This window comes from Caloenas nicobarica, chromosome 1 (assembly GCF_036013445.1).
Source record: "Caloenas nicobarica isolate bCalNic1 chromosome 1, bCalNic1.hap1, whole genome shotgun sequence".
Taxonomy (NCBI): domain Eukaryota; kingdom Metazoa; phylum Chordata; class Aves; order Columbiformes; family Columbidae; genus Caloenas; species Caloenas nicobarica.
Window position 1 is genome coordinate 44,151,676 of NC_088245.1, and position 21,127 is coordinate 44,172,802.

A 21,127-nucleotide genomic window follows, 5' to 3' on the forward strand; every position below is an offset into this window, starting at 1 on the left:
CTTTGGTATATCTTTTTAAACTTTTTGATTGTAAATTCATATTAACAAACTCAACCAGAAATCAAGCTATTTGTCTGCAATGTTAGCTTCAAAACTAAACCAAACAAACATCAACACATTCAGAGAGACTTTGACTGGTGCCAGATCACCTGTTCTGATGACTTTAGGAGGATCTACAGGTTCTCTTAGCTACTAAACTAAACTGAAAGATTGAAAAGAAGCTTGAAACTTCAGAGTTCACCCCACCACTGTGTAGTTGTGCTCTCACATTTACCCATACAAACTGTACAACATCTAAACAGTGTATATTTTCCTTATGGAATTAAGCAGGGGCCAAGTATTTTGAAATTTTTTTTTGGTAGGCTACAGCATCCCTCAGCTCCCATTAAAACTTCTGAGTTTCTTTGGTTGGTTTTGGTTTTGTTTCGTTTGTTTGGATTTTTGTTTTGCTTGTTTGTTTGTTTTTCCTCTTATAAACATGTATGACCTACATTGCTATTTTCCTCAGTTATGGTTATGCAAAAAAAAAAAAAGATAATCTGTTCAACTAGGAAAATATTCCTTAGATATTTTCCCCTTCCCTTTAAAAAACAACAAAGATGCATCAAAGAGGAAAAAAAAGGTTTTGCAGTATTGTTTTTTTCAGTGTTGTTAAATTAACAGCACCATATTTTGCTTTATATCACCCTCTGTCCTTCTGACTATTTTCTGATAATTTTCATTTTTTCTCTTCAACTTGCAAAGATCACGTGCCTTTCACCCATGTACTTTTGTTAAAAACCATATAGCACATGATCCCAAAATGTCACACAGGAATATCATGTCAGGTTAACCTAACCTAACCTAATATAATATAATGATATATTAGCATACTAATATAATAATTATAATATTCTAAGCAGGTAAAGAGGGCCCTTTGTAAGTTGTATGGGAAGCTGGGGAAGAGCAATGAATAAAGAGAAGATGAAATTGTGAGCAAGGTCAAACATATCTCTGGGTGCCCTGAATTTTGTTGCTTTAATTATCTATCTAAACATTCCAGGAGTGCAGGTCTCTATGGGTTGAATTTCTAGCACAAGAAAAATCTCTGACTTTCTCCTTAGCAGTGTTTCACAAAAGAACCTGCACCACAACACTCTCTAGTTGCTTAAAAAGACATAATCTGTAATTATATCTTCTAATCTTTATCTAAACTAGTAAACAAAACAGGGTCAGGGCAGGGGCTTCGGCAGCAGCCTATGGTTTTCCATGGTTTTTAATTGCTAGTATGGTCCCTGTCAGTTCTGAACTGTGCCAGTCAGCCCTCTGCCAAAAAATCGTCAGGCACAGCTTGCAGGTAACATCAGACCACTCCAGTAAGTAGTCTGGATGCAGCTGCACTCCTGAGGTGGGAGAAAGGGGACGCAATGATTCTTCTGAGAGATTTATGATAAATTCTCCTCCTCTCTCCTTCCCCACAAAGGATTAACATAGGGAAAACATTAGGCTTGACCGGTCCAGAAAACAAGCAGACAACAAAAGACTTTTCAATGGGGGTGCATGAAATCAATAACACCTCCCTTTAACTTAAGATATTTTATATTTCAGCATTATAAACTTAGAATGGAAAAACTGTCCCCATAACAAAGGTGAGATACAAATCGAATTACATTTATTCCCTCTTTATAATGGGCATGAATAATTATTATAGTAATAATTATGTGTATTCTTACCTCTCCCACAACTTCCAACCTGCTGGCATCATCAGAAGTACTGGTCAGATTACCATGGTGAAGCAGGGAGTCATCATCTTTGGAAGGGCTGTTCACACCTTCTAACTCATCAAAAAAAACGTTGACATCCTTAGCTACTAAAAACAAACAAACAAAAATATACATTCGAATCACCATTGAGTCAAATGAAGACACTGAGTGTAACACATTTTAAATAGTATCACTTTTTAGTTTTGGCCTAAGTATCTCCTATGTTAAGTTTAAAATCTGATGTGCATTGGTGGAGTGCTTCCTTCACCTGTGAAGCACATAGAGATTTAGGATACCACAATACCTCTCTGATGACAAATAAGAAATCTGCTGTCACAATAAAACATACATTAGCTATCTCCTCAGCTTCTCTTGGGTAAGAGGCTTAAATGATTGCCTTCTGGATCATTACCTAAAAAATTATTACTGTAAAGAAGCAGATTTTTAACCTACTGCATAAAGGATCAAGTTAGAAGTTGTATAGACCTGTGGGGCAGCCAGAGGCAGAAGACCTCAAATAAATACTGTTATTTGAAAGGCACCAAATAAATGAGCCTGGGCAGAAGTTTGTTTTTGCACAATCTGGCATGTAATGTATGTAAAGCTGGCATGTTCGGATCTACCTACTGCACAGCCCTCAGCTGTGCATGAAGCAATAGCTTAAATTGACAGGATGTTGTGGTAAACCCAACCCTGATAAAAAGTGAAGAGAGGTATGGGCCTGGAGGACATCCCCCTGTCCTGGGGATCAGCAGTGGGGCTCGGGGCCAAGGCAGAGCCAGTGCAGCCAAGGGTGGCTCCTTCCCTCTGTCTGTGGGGAAAGGCCCCCTAAGACAGCACCCATGCAGTTGCCTTACCTGGCCATCCTGGGGCTGTGTCTGACCCATGGGCTGACATCTTGGCCTGGCCTCTTCCCCCACCCTCCTCCCTGGCTGGGGTGGTGGGACAGGCTGAGGCTGCCAGGCCCTGCCCTGCCGCCTGCCATGGGGAGCCCCCAGCCCCAGTGGTGCCCTGACAGGAGATATCTACTTGAGTAAACGGGTTAAATTTCTTCCACCTTTCATGCAATGCTATGTCATGTGATATTTTTACTCTAATTTAAAAAAAACCAAACCAAAACCAACAAAAAACCCCAAACACACTAGAAGGAATCAATCAAAGGTTGGCACTAGTCATGATTAGAGCAGTGTTAGCTTTAGAGTGACATTCCCTGCTCTGCTGAGCAAGAAAGTGATGAGGGTGTGGGCAGAGCAGTTGTGCAAGTCCATGGTCCCACCTAAGGGCCATTGATCTGCTGATTGGGTAGCTGTTGGATGGGACATGCGGGGTGGAAGGGCTGTGGCCAGCGAGGTCCACATTTGTACCTCCTATGCTGCAGATCTGGTGCGGAAGGGTGATGAAGAGATGTGTGGCGGGGGGAAGAAAAATGCTCTTTCTGAGCATCAGGCTTCAACTGTGGATAGACTTCATCTCTCCAACCTCATATTTCATAGGTAAAATCCAGAATTACGATAGTAGAGTCATAACTGTTAGAAGGGACCCCAAAGGTCAGCTATGGAGCCTCTTCCCCTGACTACAGCAGGATCAAACAACTATCACTCTCAATAGAAATTTGTCTAACTCACTATTTTTCACATTTTTTTTTAAACTTGACTGACTTTTGGAAAAATTTTTCTCTTGTGCAAAAACCTCCTGATATTTTTGCTTCTCTGCAACTCCCCTAACTTAGTGTGAGGCAGTTGTAGTTCCTGTTGACAAGGATTTATATTAACAGGGAACAGCCAAAAAACTCTGCTGGAGACATCTTAGTTCCATTTCTAACTCCTGGCTGCAGGTGTAAAAATCCGTTCCCTCACTGTGGAGAGACTGAAAAGCTGCCAGAAATTAAAGGCCATTAACTATTCCTAGCCATCAGGAACATTTTGTGACCTCCTCTTCACCTTTTCCTTCTTCAGGGGCTATAGCACAGTTAAGAAACCTTTTAAAAAAATCCTCTGATGTTACTGAGTCCACAGTCTCTGCAGGTGGCCTATTTTTCACTATCACAAGCAGGAGAAATTTTTCTTCATAATGTTCATCCTGAATATGCACCTATGTTGCAATTTAAATATATTATTGGTTTTTTAATCAATAAATCAATCAATCATGAACATGGGGAAGAGATTACTGCCTTTTTGTACATGTCTTCTACAGTATCTGAAGTCTGTTATTACAGCTGTACGCAGGTAAAAACCCTATCAAAATACTCAAGAACTCTTCTTGATTTTCACGCATAAAATGAGGACAGGGTTAGTGAAATAAATTGAATTTAAATTGCAATACTTTTGCTTATAAAGTCACTAAAAATTTCAGAAACAACAGAAAAGTCTTCACATCCAAATGAATCTACTCTAGACACTAAACTAATGAACTAACCTAAGCAGCAAAAACTTTTATACAAATTCAGGGGGTTTAATAATTTTAACATATTTTTTTTTCTATCTAGACAGCATAATTATAAGAAATTCTGTGCCAGGATATCATTAGAGACAAATATCCAGGACTGAGATTTCTACTTTAAAGCTGGCCTTAGCTCCACACCACCCAGTTCCCAGTTATGGATAAGTTACTGGCAGGAGTAGAGAAGACCATCCTGGTATTTTGGTTTATGCAAGGGGGAGAACCCGCAGATCCTCAGTGTCACTGAGTCTGCATCCAACTTGTCCTAGGACAAACTACAGAGCTTTTAGGAGACTTAGAAGGCAAAAAACAGACTCCAATTTGTACTACATGCAGCAGCAATGTTAAGGAATTGTTTGCCACCTTGATCCATTTCAACCCACAGAAATCACAGTAGAGTTGCCTATAAAAGACAGGGGAACTGCTGCAAGACAGCACAGTCTAACCAGCTGCCTTTCAGTGTTCCTACTGTTTCAAAGAGCAAGACTGGAAACATTCCACTCCATCGGATAATAGCCTGGATATAGATCATGACCAGCTTTGGCGCATATGTTCATATGAGAAGAATTCACCTGAATACTCAACAGAAAGAACTACTGAAACAGAAAACATTTTGAATGACTTGAAACTTCACTGACATGAAATGCAGCAGAGTGCCCCCATGAGAGCGACACATGAACCTGGATACGATCAACGCCTCAATACAGTCTGAAAGCAACTGTGGAAAATACAAAAATAATTAAATAATGAAGCTTTCTGAAGATTATGCAAGATGTATATCTGTTGCAGACAGAAGCAATGAAAGATGTAAAAATGAAAGTTTTGCCTGTATGCCATGCTCAAGGGAATTTGAACTAGCTTTTCCCTGCCATTAAGACTGTGTTGGTATAAGAGATGAGGCTTTTGAGATACTAGAATTGCTGCTTCCTAAAGTGCCAGTAATGCTTTGGGTTGCAAAATAGATGGTTTTTAAGTGGGTGTTTAGAGATGAACAACTTGTGTAAGAGAATGAATGTGTTTGGGCGTTTCGAGCAAAGAATTACTGGATTATTCAGAGGACTTGTGAGGAACAAAAAATCTTATTTCAAAGTCACTTTAAAATCCAGCCCATCTCATCAGTGACTAGAAGCTGTGGAAGCAGTGAATCTCAGGTGGTTAGTGAAATGAGCTACTAGGGTCTGTCCAGATTGCCTGTAGTAGAAAATTGTTTGAATCAGAAGTACACAGGTAACCGGCATGCTGGTTGGTAGCTTCGGCAAAAAGTGTAAGCAGTGAAGATGTGCTGAACTACCTTGTTAGCGCTAAAGTTGTCTGTGACCTTCTTCCAGTTGCAGTAAAGGTGTGCTGCTGGTGAGAAACTGGGGATCTTTACACTGCAGTCGCCTTTTATTTCTTGGTATTTCAGACACTGTCACTAAACACTGGGCCCTAACATTTGCTGAGAACATTTTCCTATCCCAAGTCTCACTGGATACTTAAAAAACCCCAACCAAAACACCATCAAATACTCTTCCACCAAACAAAATGTATAATTAAAAAGCAAATCTCGTTTGCTTTAATAATGGTGAAGGTACTTCCAAGCCAACTGTCCTGCTGCCTGTAGCTAGCTCAGCCACTCCTTTACAATGGACATGAACACTTACGCTGCCAAATGTTTCTAGAGGCATAATCAGGACCCCATCTTTTCTGTCCCCTTCAGACCATGACATGCACATATCTGCAAATGACCCTAACAGAATGATTTATAATAATTTTATTGTATATATGCTTTTGGGAGACAGACTGGTGCTAGTGTATAGTCAAGTCTTTTTAAGCAGTGAAATTTAACAGCAATACAGAACAGCATGTGCTTTGCTACAGGAGATATTAAGAATTCCCCCTCAGGTTTTAGATCAACTTAAATATGTAAGATCTTTTCTCCCCCTCATGTTCCATTTTGCAGAGAAAAAAAAGAAAATTACTTTATAATTCAAAATCCCTCAGGGAATTGAAAAATTTGGATATATAAATATTTTTATCCCAAACATAGTAGAACCACATATTCTGAAAACTGAATGCTGGGAAACTGAGTGAGAGTCCATGTGCAATCTCAGTGGGTTCACAAGCCACTTTGGACCAAGAGGCTGATTTAGGTAAGGGTCAAAGATAAGGTATGATAAGTCCTTTAACCTTCAGAAGATGGACACTCAAAAACTGAGGCACCTAAAAATAATAATTTTCATTCATAGGTGGGATCTGACTGTTCTAGTGTGGCAAAATGGAAGCATGCTCAGAGATCATGTTTCCATTAATTAACAGTCTTTTTTCATCAATCGTCACAGCATGCCACTGAATATAGTCTGGCTTTGACTAATGCAAGATGCAGATCAATATTCCAGAAACTGTTCTTTGGAAGCTTTTAGGCCTATCTGTAACATTGCCATTAAAATGTTTATGGAAATTCACTCTTCAATGTTTACCATAAGTATAGAGCATTTCCACGTGTTAATGGTGGCAGAAAAAATGACTGCATTTAAAACCACCAATATTGGAGAATATTCTTTAATAAAAATCCTGAGTAGAAAACACCTGTTTTGCAGAGATTTGCAAAGCAGAAAACTTAAAGTATGAAAAGCTACGAGCATTTCTGCATATTCTTGTACTGCATGTTGTGTTTTTACAGCATTTTGGATTTTTGGAAAGAAACATTTTTCTGCACTCAGTAAGGCTGGTGGATAAAATTTATAAATCTTCTCTTCAAGTGCACCATCCTCCAGAGACTATGCAGCCCAGAATTTTTTATCACATTAAATGTTAAATTCAGTAACGCTACAGTGCATCAGCAACCCTGTCTCAGGTAACACACTGATTTCTGGCTTCCAGATTATGAAAATTAAAATGAGATAATCAAATTACTTTTTTATTAAATTTAGTGACAGTCAATGTAAACAGGATGTTGAAGAATATTCTAAGAAGCCAGCGATTTGTTAGAATTTTGACTTTACTGTAACGGCAAGGAAACTAAGTGTCATACATTGAAGTAAATTGAAGGAATGAAAAACGTTTCAGAATCTGAGCTTTTTTTTTTTAATGAAGCTATTTATTACTTTTCCACAAGAAGTCCATCTCACAGCCTGTACCGTTATTGCACTAAATAACTAGGAAACACACATGAAAGCCTTTGATAGCTTTCGTCGTGGGCCTGAGGGCACCCCCAGCCCTGGCTGTCCTTACCCAGACACCTGGGGCTGTCCCCAGTGTCCCCCAGCTGCTCTGCTCCTGCTGTGACATCGGTACAGGCTGTGAGTGGGCAACAATAGGGAATTCTGGTTTATATCTGACAGTTTATGCAGATCCTTGACACCTCTGCTGTCCAGTTTGCAAGTTTGGTTTAGGTCAGATACATCAGCCTGTTTTGCAGTCCCCTGTTTAAAGCATGTGTCTATAGTCATTTTCAGGTTAGCAATTATTGTTTCTGGACTGTCTCTGATAGGCTATAGATAATTTCAAAATATCCTGTGGTCAAGCAGAAACTGTTTTATAAAAGAGTTAGCACAAATCTTTGGAAAAATGTGTTTAAGACTCCAGCATGGAATAATTTTATTTAAATGCAGAATTTAGCTCTGATGCTGTAGAAATGACTCAAGTCTTTTCCAATAGTAGTATATTCACATAAAAGCAAATCATGAGATGGTAAGTTTTTATCTTCTGTTGCAGTCTGAGAGATTCAGTAGGGTGAAAGAAAAACAAAACAAAGTAGCTTTATAGCAAAACTTTTGTTTGAAGCAACTATATTTTAAAAAATTGAATAAAATCTCAGTTATTGAATGATCATTGTTAGCAGTCTAACAAACAGAAAGATTCACCAGCTAGCACAAGTTGCACAAGGCAGCTCCTGAAAAAGGAAATGGTCAGGAAACTCACGTTAGCAAGAAAAAATATGCAGTCTTTAAAGCATCATTAGGGTTTTAAAGTTTTCATTCAATGTTAAAAATGACTGAGAATAAAAGTAACAATGCTTGTTCAGAGCAACCACCCTAGAAAGAATATTTAGGCATGTTTATGCTAGTTATTTGATATTCACAACAGACTGCAGGTGACAAGACCCTCCCCTGGACACGTAACAAGCCTTTGCAAACTGGGTTGTACAGTCACAGCAATCCCTTTGTCCTTCCAGAAGAGATTTTAGCTGAAGGACATAGAGGTTAACTTCCCAACAGCAACTGTGTCTGGTCTGGATAAAGAAAAAACACCGTCTCCATGGCTATAAAAGCTGCATCCTCCTCAAATGGCTCTAAAATAATCCATAAATCAAAATGTTAATTCTTAAAAGACATTGTTTAATGTTATTTAATTTTGAAACTACATTACAATTGCTAAAACAATTTGGGATATTCTGTTTATATCTGTTAATCACTTGCAAATTTGCTTTACTTAGAGTAGGATTCACCTACCTTTACACATCCACAGTGCAGATGTTTGTGTCTATGCTTGGGTAGTAATTTGAGTTAGCTTATCTCCCTAAATTCCATCTGCAGGCAACAGAGGCAAATAGCCACTTCCAAGTTGCAGGTGATCTGATCTATATTAAACACCTAGTTTAAAATGAGAAAAACTGGGCCCTAGACATGGTTGTTGCATTATGTTGACTGCAAAGGGAGCTTAGACAATGAATTCATATATTGACACCTTCATTGCAAATCCCTGTGTTTGAGACAGATGAATGCCCTCTTTATGGCCACAGAAAAATGGCTTACTTCTGAAAGAAACTATAGTTTTTATCTGGAAGTTTACCATTTGATGTTTTAAGTAAACCTGTGCCATGCTGAATGAAAATCTGGGGTTATTTAGCCCAAGGATATAATCAGAGAGCATATTGAAGTATGACACAGTATCAAGAGAATTCAAGATATGGCCATTTTTAAAACCAGTTTCTTTGGACAAACACTGTTAATAAATCTAATCCTGAAGTCTAAATGTTTTAAACAAGTAATCCATTTTTATTATCCTCAGCCATGTACTTGAAATGGAGAAGATAACTCTTTCTCCTATTCCAATATGGTCTCTGCTGAACTTGAATTTACTTATCTTTGATTATCTATCTCATCTATTCAGCCTCTGAAGGACTGTAGTGTTTTTTGAGTCTCTATAAAACCCCCAGCCCTTTATCTGGGCTGTGTGGATGAGAAGAAGAGGGGAGTAAGAAAGATCTCATATTAAGGTTTCCTGATGGGAACAGCTTTTTAAGTTATTATAAACCACAGAGTTCATCCTAAACCTAGAGCTTAAATAATCAGGTGATTCAATTTCAAATGATTACCACCTTCATTATACTAACCTGAAAGTCTCCCACCCCCAAACTAATACCACCATCATATGACTGGACCCTATCACTGTATGGTTCCTTATTCATATAGCAAAAATCAGGAGTAGTGCAGGGTTTTATGTATGCTTTAGCATTCAATAATTTAAGTTGCTGTTTGTCACTTTAGAACACTGCTACACAAATCGCTCAGTTTAAAATAAAACTGGAAAAGAGGGAAACCAAAAGACAGCTAGCAATGTCATCATGCCATGCATTTTGTTTCCTGGCCTGCATATGTTTTTAACCTAATATACTAAATTCCCACTGAAATTCCAGATTCTTTTGGATTCCAGAGTTGTGTCAGTTTTGGGGGTGGTGATTTGTTTTCCGCTGTTGTTAACAAGACCAGTATTTCTTCTAGCACAAATTGAGATCATTCTGCAGTTGCATTTAAGAAGGGTGGACCAATCAGTTTTTAGTCCACAGCATATTAGATGTAAAAAGAGATGGTTTCATACAGTAACTAAGATATGCAGGCCCTCAGTTGTTGTGACAAGCCCATTGCTTCTCATCCCAAAAATTACCAGCTGCAAAAATGTGAATATACCCCAACACTTTGGAACAGCCAGAACTTCAAACCTAGTCTTAGATCACAGACTGCAGCATTTTCATGACATTATTAGTTCACATAGCCATTCAAGAGTGCAAAGAATGGATTAAAGTGACAGGAATCTTAATATTTCTGATTACTTCTGCATAGGAAAGATGTACCGCTGGAATCCTTAGGTGCATAATAATTCAAATCTTACTATGACTTCTCTGATAGTAAAAGATTTCTTAGTGGCCCTCAATAACCCATTGAACTTTCTCACAGATTTTAGTAATGCATACTCACTTATCATTCAGATTGTCACTTTGTATGTCCCTTCAGTTATAATTGCAATGCATCTCAATTGATTCTTCTACTATAAACTCAATTTTGCATCCATGGAGTAACTTACTTTCTTGTATTGCATTAAGAATTTCTGAAAAGTCCACATCTGTCTTCTGTATGTCTGGTTTTATCCATATTTGCGTTTCCAGCTGGTTAACCTGCAAATCCTCTCTTCCTTCTGAAGAAATTGAAGAGATTGATGGGGTTTGTGACAGTGCAGTAGAAAATCCAGTGAAGGGGCTTTCAGGTTAGGGAACATATACATTGAATAAAGCTACTCATTTTTTCGCCCTAGCAGAACCAATTTTTCTTTAAACTAAGCAGCTTACATGTAACATGGACTGATTTAAAGCTAAATACAATGACACAGCAACATCGTCTGCTATCAGCAATGATGAAGAGACACCACTGGCAAATCCCTTTTCAGGTGAGCAGGTGCCACGATGCCATAAGTGTCCCCTTACCCTACCATCTACAAAACTAACTCTGAAACGTGACAATAGACAAAAGGTGTTGCTACAAACGACATAGAACTACAAGAACAACCAGGCTAAAATAAAACACAGCAACACACAATGGGCAGAAAACAACCATTAGGACAAAAAGAGCATGGACAGCGTGTTTCAGCCACAGGACACCACATGTTCTCACACTGATGGCATGTCATGCTCTAGGAAGCACTCCAGGACTGCAGTCCATTTTGAAGGGGGTCACACTGGTATGTAATCGTTGCTGTTTTAAAGTACTGCAGAACAAAAACATAGGCTAGTGGGTCACAGTTTCAAACCTATTTGCATATGTTAATAGGCACAAGATTTGCCCATTTCAGTGTTGTTTCAACATGAACAAAGAAAGAAGGATGTTTCGAAAACATACTCTTTCCATGTAAAGTGAGGTAGCTGCACATCAAGAGTAGACAGGAAAAGGTTCTGGGCAAAAGGGCTTAAATTGCTGGCAACAGGGTTCTCTGGTACAGCCAGAGACAAGGAGGGAACTACTGGGAATGTGGCCACTTTTTAAAGAGTGGCAGCAAAACCTGACCTTTCACAAAGGCATCTGTTGGAAGTGATGCTCTTCGGTAACTTACACACAGAGTTAGCAGAGAGCTGCAGTGGTCAGGGAGATATCTGAGAAAGGACTTCAGAGCAAAAGGCCATGGTGGAAGAAGAAACCTGCAGGTCATTTAGCCCATGACTATGCCTTCATTAGAGGCCATCACTCATGCTTTTGATGGAAACATTTTCCTTTCTTCTGCAGTCTGCCTATAGCAAGTTGATCTGGTTTTAAATTCCCTCCTAGCCCATTGTATCTTCCTGCTCCCCTTACCAAATGACTTGTCTCACCACCACCTTGATGAGAGCTACAAATTATATTCATAGGCACAAAATTACTCAACCCTACTTGAAAGACCTTTCTTCACTTTTCAGCAATGTAGATCTCAAAATGAGTATACATACACCAGCTTCAGCCTTTTTTATTTCCTAGTGTTAAAATATTATAAATTCAAACCGTCTCATGCTTGCTCCAGCATACTCTTTTGTTCCACAGCAAAGACCCACTGTTAACATCAGAGACAGTTCCCCTTATAGATTTCTGTAAAGTGATCTGTCATAGCAGCAGCAGGAGTCAGCATTTAATGAAGTAGAACAAAGAGAATTTCTTAAGTGAGACAGCTGATTATTCATATAATAGCAGCCTAGGGAAATCTGCAGATGGCCTCAGAGGTGGGAGACTAGGATTTGCCCCAGGAGAGAATTCTGGAGACAAAGGAAAAATACTGCAGCTGCTGGAAAAGACACATAAACAATAGAACGGAGGTAGGGAAGTAAGTAATGGACAGCAATTCAATTAAGGAACTTTGCAAGTGGTGTTCCGTTTCTTGTTAAATACTCAGGTACCACTATTAACATATTGAGTTACATATTTGCATCCTCAAAGCCACCAGCCTCTCTTCTCCATTTCAACCCTAGCTAGAGCAAAATAATGACAATACTGACAAATATAAAATACTCCCTCCTACCTAAAGACTTTCATCCTCATTACACCCACGTATCTGCTCCTCAGGACACTCAAAGGTAGCAGGATCCCTGCAGCACTTCCAACAGATCTATACTAATTGGGCCAGGGAGAGAGGAGGTCACAGCCAGCCAGTAATGGTGGTTCTGAAGTGCTGACAGCAGATGGACTATCTAACCACAGGCCTATTCATAAAATGAAGCTGTTACAGAATGTACGTATTCAATTTCAAAATTACTTTCTAATTAATGTAAAATACTGCCCAGAAAGTTGTCAGAAAATGCCCAGCCTAAGCCTGATTGCTGTTCAGCCTAGGAAGCCAGGACACATTTTGCTACATTCAAATATTCTCTCTGATTTTGCTCAAAATCGTAGGCATAATCTTCGATCAGTCATTTCTGATTTAATACACTACTAATCACAAACTTGTCTTCACCAACACGAGGAGAAAAAAGAAATGCATCTGCTGGCAGAATAGCTTCTAAATAAGTCATTACAGGAAGATTTTCTTGTCCTATAATCTTCATGCTGTCAATAAACGGACTTGAATCAGAGCATGTTTACTTCTACTTCCTCCCTCTCCCTCAGCACTCACTTTGCAGGAGGAGCATTGCATTATTTAGCTGAGAGAAAAAAAACCCTTATGTGATGGGTCATGGACTGGCCAACTTAATGATTGCTGATTTGTTTGTGGTCAGAGGTTTTAGCCCAGCAGCTCTTTGGAAAAGGCCATGGTGTTCCCTCTCACATCTAAAAGAGATTTATTTTCTGTATCTCACCACAGATCTCAAATAAAAAAAAACAAGATAGTGTCTGGTGTCACAGTTGCTATTGAGGGAACACTAGCCTGGCTTTAGCATTTCCTTCTTACTTCAGCAGCTGCTGATTTATGCTTTATTAGTGACAGGCCCACTGAGTAAACTCTCAGCAGTGTTGCCTGGGAGGGAAAGACGCTCTATCCATAAAAACATGAGAAATAAACAAACACAAATGAAAGTGAAATAAATATTAGAAAATTTAATGTGATTCTATTAACAGATCAGTCAGAGATTTTTTCTTTCTTTGAAAAAAAGAAAGCTGCTGAGCATGATGCCCTTTTCACTAAAGGCAACCCCAGGTCAACATGTGGTGAAGGATCACCCTTGCACAGGTTTTTTTCTACTGGCTTCTAACTGTGAGTGCTAGGCAGGTCATCTACAGAAAAGCACAGTTTCAAATAGAAATTGTTTAAAGCATTATCTATACATGTTAGTCGGAACTATACACGTGTGAAACCAATAGCTTTTACTGATCTTAATTCTGGTGATATCTTTTCTGTGACAGGAATGAAAAATAATGTACATCACAGTGGGTCTTCCCAGCATCCATCAGATTACTGTACTGGACAATGCACCTTAAATCATGGAAAATATATTGGTTCAATTATTGCATCTGAAAAAAAGAAGCTGTTATCTGAGTCAAGGAATGTATGCAAATGTATATTAATATACACATATCCTTCTAGCAAGATAAAGCTGGCATGAAAGCAGTGGCTCAGAGATAGTTGATTATGTATCATTAGGTGGAAGGCTGGCATGTCTCATAGCAAGCCTTTGAAAGCTGTTTTTGCTATATTGGTCAGAAGCTCAAATTGTTTTCCATAGATCTTGTATTACACTCTGTTTTGTTCCTCACCAACCAGCAATGTATTGCAATATTCTTTCTGCTTAAGCATTTTCCTCTCTTGCAGCATAAACTGGATGCCAGTGTCACTCTGTGTATCAGTCTTACTGCAGTGATTATATTAGATATATTTTCACATATTAAAATTATTCAATTTCTTCTTGCTGCTCTTAAAACTATCCTGTATGATAGCGCAGAGTTTGACACTGGAAAAGTACTGTGGATTAGACAGAACATCACATAACAATTAAAGAGAAGAAACAGAGGAATAAAGAAATAGAACTGAAGGTAGAATTAAGTCTGGTTTAAGCATAATAGCCACAATTTGAAGACGTAATCAATTATAATTTATGAGACTGTAATTCTGAAAGTCCAAAATTTAAAATCAGCAGCATCATTTGATTTCATCCTGGTCAGTTTCATATTAAATATAAACCACTATTTCCCCTTGACTAACTCTAGTGTAGATATTGCCTTCCTCAATGGAAAGGAAAAAAAAAAAAAGAGGTAAAAAGGAGAGCACATTTTAGTTTCCTTACAACTCTTTCGTCCAGGTGGAAGGGTTTGTCCTTCCTATGTACAACTAAGACAGTTCCTGAAAGTCCAGGCTGAATCCATGTAGAAATGAGCTTTGCATCACAAAGAATAACTCTGTCTTTCTGTGTTTGTTTTCCTCTTGAACAGATATGAAAAAATGCAATATCGGCATTTTTTGAGATTATTTTTCCCCTCCCCACAAGGATTTAAGAACAAGAATGTTTGGAAATGTCAGAAGGTCTTTTGGGAGGTCAGGTTAACACTGATGATGTGCAAGCCACCTGTGCACAGGGCAGTAATGCTGGTGAGTCATGTCCAACCTTTTCTCCTCCAGTCCTTGCTCCCCACATGAACTCCACTAACTCATTGAGGCCTCAATCCCAGCTGAGCCACTGCACACCAGCAATGTGGCTGCAGATACACCCATTCAAGAGGGCAGTTTTCTCACACCTGCATAGTTTACCATCAAAAGCCTCACTTCAGTCACGGTAAAGGCTGCACGTCTTCTTTCACAAATATCTTCTTGGGACATGGTGCAGAAAAAAGTCCTGTGTCCTGCCTTGAGCTGCCCCTTCTCCACATAGAAGAAAAAGGCTCCATTTTCAGCCTGCAACAATTTGGCCTACCAGCCCAGCACTTGACTCTTTTCTGGAACAAAACCTTTACCCAGAAGCTTCGCTTCTGTCCTTGTTCCTTACCAGAAGCTCTAAGCTCCCTCCACCTTACAGCTTCAACAGACTTCTATTACTACAAGGAGTGGGGAACGACGACTCCCCTTTTTCTTTCATTTTGATGCTTGTTTCCAGTCTTGAGTTCCTTTCCAAGATGACGATGTGGAGAAGGACAGGAAAAGCCATGTGTTTAATTCTCTGTTTTGGAGGACTTGTTGACATATTTGTATACTTCAGATAGTACATTATATCAGGGTAAGACCAGCTGTCTACCCCATCTGCAGTAGCTTCTGTGTGGTGTGGCAGTGCCTGCACATATGTACCTATAGCAACAAACTGGGAGTATCTTAAAGGCCCCAGTTTTCCCTAATTTGATGTACTTACTTTTACCCGTGTAGGTCACAGGATTTGCCAACATCTGTCTACAAAGCACATTGACGGTTTCGGAAGAATTATAACTAATAGGCAATGATACATGTTCAAATAGAGGCCTTTAAAGGCTTCTGATTTAAGTCAAAGCACTCCATCATAACAGCATTAATACACAATATGCTTCCAAGACTAAAAAAATTGGGTACTCCATGGAAATATTTGTAGAGCTTTGAAAAATCTCTGACCTGATAGATTGCCAAGTATGCCTATAAATATGTAGGGCCTTGGACATAACCTTTGATAGTCTTAATTGGTTCACCAATTACTTATAAAGAAGAACATACTCTGTCACTCTTCAACATAGCTAATAAAATCTTCCACTATGCAGAAAACACCATTTCTCTTAATGGCTTTCTCATGGATTATGGATCAAATAATGTGTCTGCATGTTAGTGTCTGGGAATCACAAGCTGAGTGCAAAAGCAAAAAAATACCATGTTAGTTTTAACAATGCTTTGAAAGTTATTGGACTAAATACACAGAGCTACTTCATTTTCCATAGGCAAGTCCAATGAATGCTAGGAAAAAAAGAAGAAATTCAAAACCCAAATCATTCTGTTCAGCATGAAGAACCTATGCCATAATTGTCTCTGTGCATGGTCATGTCAAGGGTATAGTAATAACAACACTGGAATTATTTTTGAAAGACAATTTTAAAATAGTTTCCATTTGTACTGCAATACACTGTAAAGCACGATGTGCAATTATGTTAGTACAAACCCTTATCTTCCAGAAACAGCAGTAGTGACCAGGGATTTCTAAACACCTAGCACTAACTTGTCACAGACTAATGTATTTTGAAGATATATGGTGTCCATTCTCCCCTCCATTAAACCCTGGCTGGCATCAGATGCTGAGAAGTCAACTCAGCCAATTAGTTACAGAGAAGTGGCGAGTCCTGTATTCCGTGCTACTCTCTCTGTCATGCTGTGTTTGCCTTTTCCACAGACAAAATGGATGTAGAACCCTTGGTGCAAAGCCACATCTTGAAAATCTCCACTCCTGCCAAAACAGCCTGAACACCAGTCTATGGGGACAGGGTTATAGCCTTCAGTTCTTGTGTTTCTGATTCTGTCACTGCCCAGAATGAACCACGGGTAGTAAAATCCAACACCTTGCTCTTGTCATCGAGAGGGAGGCTTCTCATAAGCAGCAAATTCAAACTGGACAACAGGTGAGGAGACCTGATAACCCAGGTCTCCTGCAGGGACAAGCACCAAAACCATTGGAGTGCTGTGCAAAAGGGCATAATCTCTTTCTTCTTTATTTCCCATCTATGCTCAAAGGATGCCTCAATGTTCTGAGAGTTGAAAGGACCCAAATATCCACACAGAAGCCCCAAACACAGCATGTCCCATATTCCTACACCTAATATTTCCCATTGCCTGGCTCTATGCGGTCCTTTTGTGGACCCTTACACAATCAGTAGGGAGACAGTGTTGCACAATGAGCCTTTGGAACTAACCCCTAGAAGTACTTCAGTGATAATACACAGAAACAGGGCACCAAAGCGTGTGCTGTCTTACCGGCAACAAGGCTGTCCTTTTCAGCAGCCACAATGCCTGGGATAGTAATCCACAGGAGACAGTCTGAAAATGGCACAAAGCCACAGTGTGCAGCTAAGCAGAGACATTTCTGCACAGTTGTATGTTGCAAATGAGAATCTAGAAAAAAGTCTGAGATCTAAATGGACAGAACAATTCAGCCCATTTCCTATTACTCTCTCTTATTTATATAGAAATGACAGTAGGAATTATTGTCTTTTAGTTCTACCTCTTTTCTCTTACACTGTGAATACATACATAAAAACACAGCTATCAAAGATCATTATCGCATATGTTCAAACATTTGTCTGTGTTTGAAAAAAAATCTAACTACTCGTGAATGATAAATCCGTTATTTGCCATCTACCTTTAACAATATCAGGAGTTGTTAGCAGACAATTCATTAAGAAGAGAGAAAGAAAATATTTGCTGAATAAACTGTTCATTGCAAAAAGCTTGCCCAGTTCTCAAGTCAGCAGTTTACTGATAAAACAAGCAGAAAAGCTGGCTGCATGGGGATAAGAGGCATGACCTAGCAGATAACTTCAGGGCACCGAAGATTTACCTTATTGTAACATGGGACATCAAGACAGCTTTTACAAGGTACCAGATGTCTCTTCCAGGTGGATTTTAATGTAACAACCAATTATACAGATTCATATTATACCACAGCCTATCGCTGCCTTCACAGTCTAAACACATCCTGGTAATCCATTCCTGCAGAAGGTACCAGCAGCTAATGGAATGAACATGGCATAGAAATGTGAAAATGGTTATCCTGAGGACAGGATAGCAGAACATATGTCTATCCAGCACAGAATCCTATTTCTGACATCAGATGCTCAGGCAAAGAAAATATCACAGGGCAAGCACACCCAGTCTATCCCCAGTTTGTCCCTTCCAGCTTGCAGAGATATAGAGATTTCTGGAGTGGAAGGTTTCATCTAGAATATAAAGATTCATGGCTACCAATGCCCCTTTCCTCTACAAATCTATTCCTTTTATACTCACCATCACTTTTGAGCTAATAGGTAGCCACCACAGTCCTCCATTCCCCTTTTTACTTGCCTTGTTTCCACTCTTCGTGAGCTGGTCTGCTCCTCAGTTACAGCATCATCATAAGCCCTAACATCCAGGCCAGGGCCATGAAGCCCAGAAATTCCCTGTCACAGCAAAGCCTTTCTTAATTTAGTTTCAGACAAGAGCTTTCATGCTGATCCCATGAAATATGCCCTTCTGTACAGAAACTAAGCATAGAACAGTGGACCTCACCCTAGTTTGTCAGAGGCAGAGGATATGGTTCCAGTCTACGAGTCTGGGTGTGGTGAGACCTAATTAGGGAGAGGTTAAGATAAATGTCGTCATTCAGTTACAAACAGGAGCTAAAGAATGGAGGCTCTATTTATATACTGATTGTGTAAAAACACTATATCTCAGATTTTTTCTTTATCTTTGAGAGCACCTCGCAAGCAGCAGGAATCCTGTCCCTAAAAATGGTGCAGTTGACCTTTCTTGTAAAGCCCTGTCACCTACTAAAATTACCAAGAACTGCTAAGGAGAAATAGAGCGCTTTTCCATTAAAATGCATGGAATAGTTTTGGGCTGTTCACACAGGATGCCTACCCAAAAGAGATTATTTTCAGTAATTGGCATTAAGCAGTCTCCTTTGCAAGCAGTAGGAGAGAATCTGAATGGCAAGGGTCATCATTTTCAGGCATTCGAGCAGCACAAATGTCCTTGAAATTAGTTTTGATGACCTTTAAAAACCCTCTGGTTTCAAAGTGCAGGTTACTTCTTTATGTCGTCAAGTGCTAAATTCATTTCCTGTACTAGGTGTGCTCTTAAAGCAAGGCCTAAATAAAGTATTAAACTACAGTGCTATCTCCCTTTTTCTGTTTTAAGTACCCTGAATCTTGTTAGTAATGAAGACCTCACAAATGCATATGTTTTATGCTCCATTTGACCTCTGAAGTGTAGCATGGTACAGAACTGCATACCCCAAGGATGTGACTAGCAAATATTGTCCCTCTGTGAGTTATCCAGCATGCAGAGACCTCCTCTGCTTTCCTGAGACATGACCCAAAGTGAGATCTCTTCTGGAACAAGGAACAGATCAAAAATGATGCCACGTCTGCTTTGCTGCTGCCTTTCTGCCTGCTGTAAGCTGTGATGTTGAGTTTTATGCAATTCTTTGGGGATTTTTTGCATCTTTCTCACCACAATACGTTGCACTGGTTGGAATTTCTAGTGGGTTCTGATCCCTGGGCACACTCACCTGTATCATATCTAGTCAACCAAGGAGCAAACCCTGGGTTTTATTGTTGTTGGGTTTTAATTATAAAGAAAGGTCTGGCTTAATTTGGAGATTTTAGAATGAAGCAGCAGGCTTGGTGATAGAAAAGAAGTCCTGCTATCTTTTGGGACTGAAACAAACCTTTTGTTGAAATTAGTAATATCATGCAGCCCTGTTACAGTCAAATCCCTTTTCTGATCTTAAGAGTATCTCTACCAAAGTAGAAGATTGTTCTGTCTTTTGACAGTCTACCTGCAAAAATCTTTCCTTGGAATATATGAAACATATTTTGCATTAGAAATAGCGTCTTACATAATACTGAGCCCCACTTACACAAGAACTACAGAGCTAAGAAAAAGCCACATTTTTCAGTCAAGCATTACAGGAACATAACAACTGATTATTCAAAGTCTCTTTCATTGCTTCTTGAATGATAAGCTATTTTATAAATAAAATGAGTCATTACTTTCTCACAGAAACGTTGCAAAATTGTATATATATTGTCTATTTTCTTCAGCAAAAGCTAGGGTGGTCAAGAAGTTTCTTAATTGTTTTAAGACGATTATGGTACACTGGCCACAGGACATTTCAACCTTGCCTTAGGATCAGCAATATTCCCTGTTTGGTGCCAAGCCACATCTGGCTACCTGTTCCTATTTTGGACAAGTTTCCCTTTGAGAGGAAACTCTCTGGGGGTGGAAGGATCAAGAACATCCATAGAGAGCAGCATTTGGCAGCCTTCATGGGGCAACTACCTGTTGTAAACTAACAACAGCTATGGGAGTTGAAATCTGAGAGTGAGCTGTACTGGTTTTAAAGTAACTGTATATAATCAATTGCAAGAGTGAATGTCAGATCATTTTACAACAGCAAACAGGAGACTGATCAAAGAGGGAAAGGAAAAAAATAAATCTTTGGAAAGAGATGAGTTTAAAAATACATACTCTCCAGAGAAGTAGAACACCCTCAAAGCCACAACTTAAAATTATTAATATTATTTTTGAAGCCCCTTATTGAGGGCACGCACAGATCCCAGGCAGGATCAGCACTCGTGCGTGTCATGTGCTGTACAAATTGATACAGAGAGATGCAATTTGTGCCTAAATAAAATATTTTTAAATTAAACAAGATAACATTGAAAAATAGTGCTTTATCCTCTAGCTATTTGTTTTTAACATGCTGTTTGCAAAACTGTTCTCCAATCTGCTAGAATGAATATTTTAGGAGACTTTAGCTCAGGAACAGGAATTTTCAAAGAAGTGGCTTTTGCCATAGAAAAGTAAAGTGATTAATGACATGGGCTGAATGATTAAGCAAAACAATAGATGACTTCAGATTCTGCATCATCTGCTAGCTAGTTCAGCTCTTAAGTTCAAAGTACCGCATAATCACCATGTGACGGACCTGTCACTCAGCCCAGTGGCAAAAGGTCCTCATTGTACTTGAAGCAAACTATTCTTCTCTTTAGAAGCTTTGCAGAGGCTGCAGAGCACCAATAGTCAGGAGAATCAACTGTCTCTGTGTTCAGCGGGGAGGTATTTCCAGCTCACGCTTGAGGTATAGACGGGAAGAA

General features: G+C 39.2%; 1 protein-coding gene across 1 annotated transcript in view; it reads right to left on the bottom strand.

The window, feature by feature from the left end:
- The window catches only part of ANO4 (anoctamin 4), a 214,762-nt gene that overhangs the window by 93,272 nt on the left and 100,363 nt on the right, over positions 1 to 21,127 (bottom strand). Inside the window, exons 5-6 of the mRNA XM_065629884.1 lie at positions 10,467 to 10,577; positions 1,713 to 1,849 (exon numbers count right to left, since the gene is read on the bottom strand). Of these exons, the coding sequence (XP_065485956.1) occupies positions 1,713 to 1,849; positions 10,467 to 10,577 (248 nt within the window). The remainder of the gene's footprint in view (positions 1 to 1,712; positions 1,850 to 10,466; positions 10,578 to 21,127) is intronic.